A 2,206-nucleotide genomic window follows, 5' to 3' on the forward strand; every position below is an offset into this window, starting at 1 on the left:
GTGCACGCAATTTTCAGTCTTGTGGGGCATGTTATTGAATATGTAGGGGTGGGCACGCACTGCTGGTATCACAGAAAGAGCGATAGCAAAACTCTTTCCGTGGATTGTGGAAAAGCTGCAACCGAATGACACACGAGTGTTCCATCACGCAAACATAAACGTTGTGTGAATCTCATTAAGATTTGCTATGTATATACTGTAAATCGATATGCACCGAGCCAAAAATGTCGTGCAGAGCCAAAAAACCCATAGATTGAAATTGAATTTTGGACAAGTAACATCTAATTTCGGACAAGTAAAATCTAATTTCGGACAAGTAAAAATTGCTCTTTGTTGCCCGGCAGGATAACTAGATCTAAAAATAAGCGCCGAGGTCTGGCACTCTATTATGATCATTGGAAGTGAGGCACTGTCATTGTTTTAAGTGTTGGTTCATATAAAAACTCACCCATGCGATAGGTTGTAGCACTCCACGTGTTAGTCTTCTTGCCAGTAACTAAAATATAAAATATAAAAGTAAAAAATCCATGTGTATAGTTGAATGTCATTGCTTAAAATGACAAGAGCTGAAACTGAAAAATACTTTTAAGTTCAACTGAGTGATGCGTTTGAAACCACAGCATACCGTGCCATTATAAACTGATAATAAAACACTCTTGAAACAGTTAGTTTATTGTCAAATGGCAATATTACATAGTTTTTAGTAAATAAAAGTGCAGATATGTATGACAAAGTTATGCTTACTGTTTTTTGCTTGATCTACAAGAAATTCTTTCCGGTCAGAGTCAGCTGTCCATGTCTTGCGCAGAGAGTCCGCAACAAGCTTTCCTGCACTAAGTTCAGCTTCCTGGTATAGTTTATCCAGTTCATTGCGATGCCGTCTGTTGATAATGTCGACCGCCTTGCTGATTTCACCATTTTGGTTGTCATTCAACTGTAGTCTCATTACCGTTAAACGTTTCTGAATTTTCTTCATANTGTTCGTAAGTGCGTGGGTGTGTACGTTTGAGCGCGCGTGACATGATCACGTGTATTTTATCGCGCGTGGCAGGTTTCTATCTTAACTATGTTATTCGCGATGCCATCTAACGCGGTCGTGCATCTGACGTGCGCGCGTTTGTCCAAACATGGAGAAGGAATTTGAATATTTTCGCTCGTTCGTTCGAGAGGAGGAGAAGTGAACTTTAGTGTCTAATCCCCCGTGTGCGTGTGGCCAGCGTGATAGCGTAAGACGTCGGGACTTCTGTCGCTGCTATCAAGTCCGGCTCGTTCATCTGAATAGATATGATGTGTAGTTTTTTGATTACCTAAAAGATGTGAGAAATGTGCTGTGCTGATTTTGGGTTAGAAAGCGAATCGTCTTGTTACGATTCATTAAATTCAGTAAACCGTAGAGGCGGTTTACATCGCAGCTTTTCTTAGCGAGTATATTGCAAATGGAATGACGTCTTGCGTGTGTGTGTGTGTGTGTTTTTTCGGTGGTTGTTGCTGCTGCATTTGAAATACGCCGTTATCAAATGTTCTCAACACTTTTTCTATCTTGAGAGCTTCCACTGTGAAGTGGTTTCGCGTAGGCAGAGAGGCGGGTTTTCTACGAGTGGAGGTTGTGATTTTTTTTATTTCGTTAGTGGCCTCTTAGCTCTGAACAAAACACGAAAGAACCGCTTCGTAGTCTCGCGAGTTCTGCTGTCGACGATCGGCCAGCTCTAGACTGGTTCCTTCTCTCGCGCCGGCCGTCGTGTCACACCGAGCGATTACTCGTTGCGAGTTACAGCGGTGGCAGTCTATGCTACTGATCTGGCGAGGGGAGGCTCAATGGCGTCTGCAGCGCGTTTCGAGACGGCAGACGATCTCACTGTGACGAACAAACGTCTGCTGAGAATCGGCGTCTGTGGCTATACATGCTATAGACGTGGCGGGGAATCGGCTCGTGTACGCGGCGCGTGTTCGGCGAAGGCGGTGTGTTAGACGGTCAGTCGGTGGGGACGCAGCGAGCGACATGAGCTTCTGTAATGCTAATGTCGGCTTCCATATCCACCCGACAACTACCCGCGTGGCTACGAATGCTCTATTGTTGCGCCACTTTAATGTCGTCTGCCACCCTCCCACACAGCAACTATCCGCGTGGCTACGAATGCTCTATTGTTGCGCTACTTTAATGTCGTCTGCCACCCTCCCACACAGCAACTACCCGCGTGACTGCGAA

General features: G+C 44.9%; 1 protein-coding gene across 1 annotated transcript; it reads right to left on the reverse strand.

The window, feature by feature from the left end:
- Positions 1-213: 213 nt before the first annotated feature.
- Positions 214-970, reverse strand: LOC106811793. The gene is made up of 2 exons (XM_014815513.1): positions 745-970; positions 214-496 (listed from the first exon to the last, which is right to left on the reverse strand). Exons 1-2 carry the CDS (start codon positions 944-946, stop codon positions 393-395), a joined length of 306 nt encoding a protein of 101 aa, XP_014670999.1. The 5' UTR covers positions 947-970; the 3' UTR covers positions 214-392.
- Positions 971-2,206: the final 1,236 nt, after the last annotated feature.

This window comes from Priapulus caudatus, unplaced genomic scaffold (assembly GCF_000485595.1).
Source record: "Priapulus caudatus unplaced genomic scaffold, Priapulus_caudatus-5.0.1 Scaffold575, whole genome shotgun sequence".
Classification (NCBI taxonomy): Eukaryota; Metazoa; Priapulida; class Priapulimorpha; order Priapulimorphida; family Priapulidae; genus Priapulus; species Priapulus caudatus.

Excerpts from the sequence above, each read along its gene's own strand:
- LOC106811793 (XM_014815513.1), bottom strand. The coding sequence starts at position 946 with ATGAGACTACAGTTGAATGACAACCAAAATGGTGAAATCAGCAAGGCG. Across the intron at positions 497-744 it reads TGTAGATCAAGCAAAAAACA|TTACTGGCAAGAAGACTAAC; the intron begins GTAAGCATAACT and ends TTTATATTTTAG.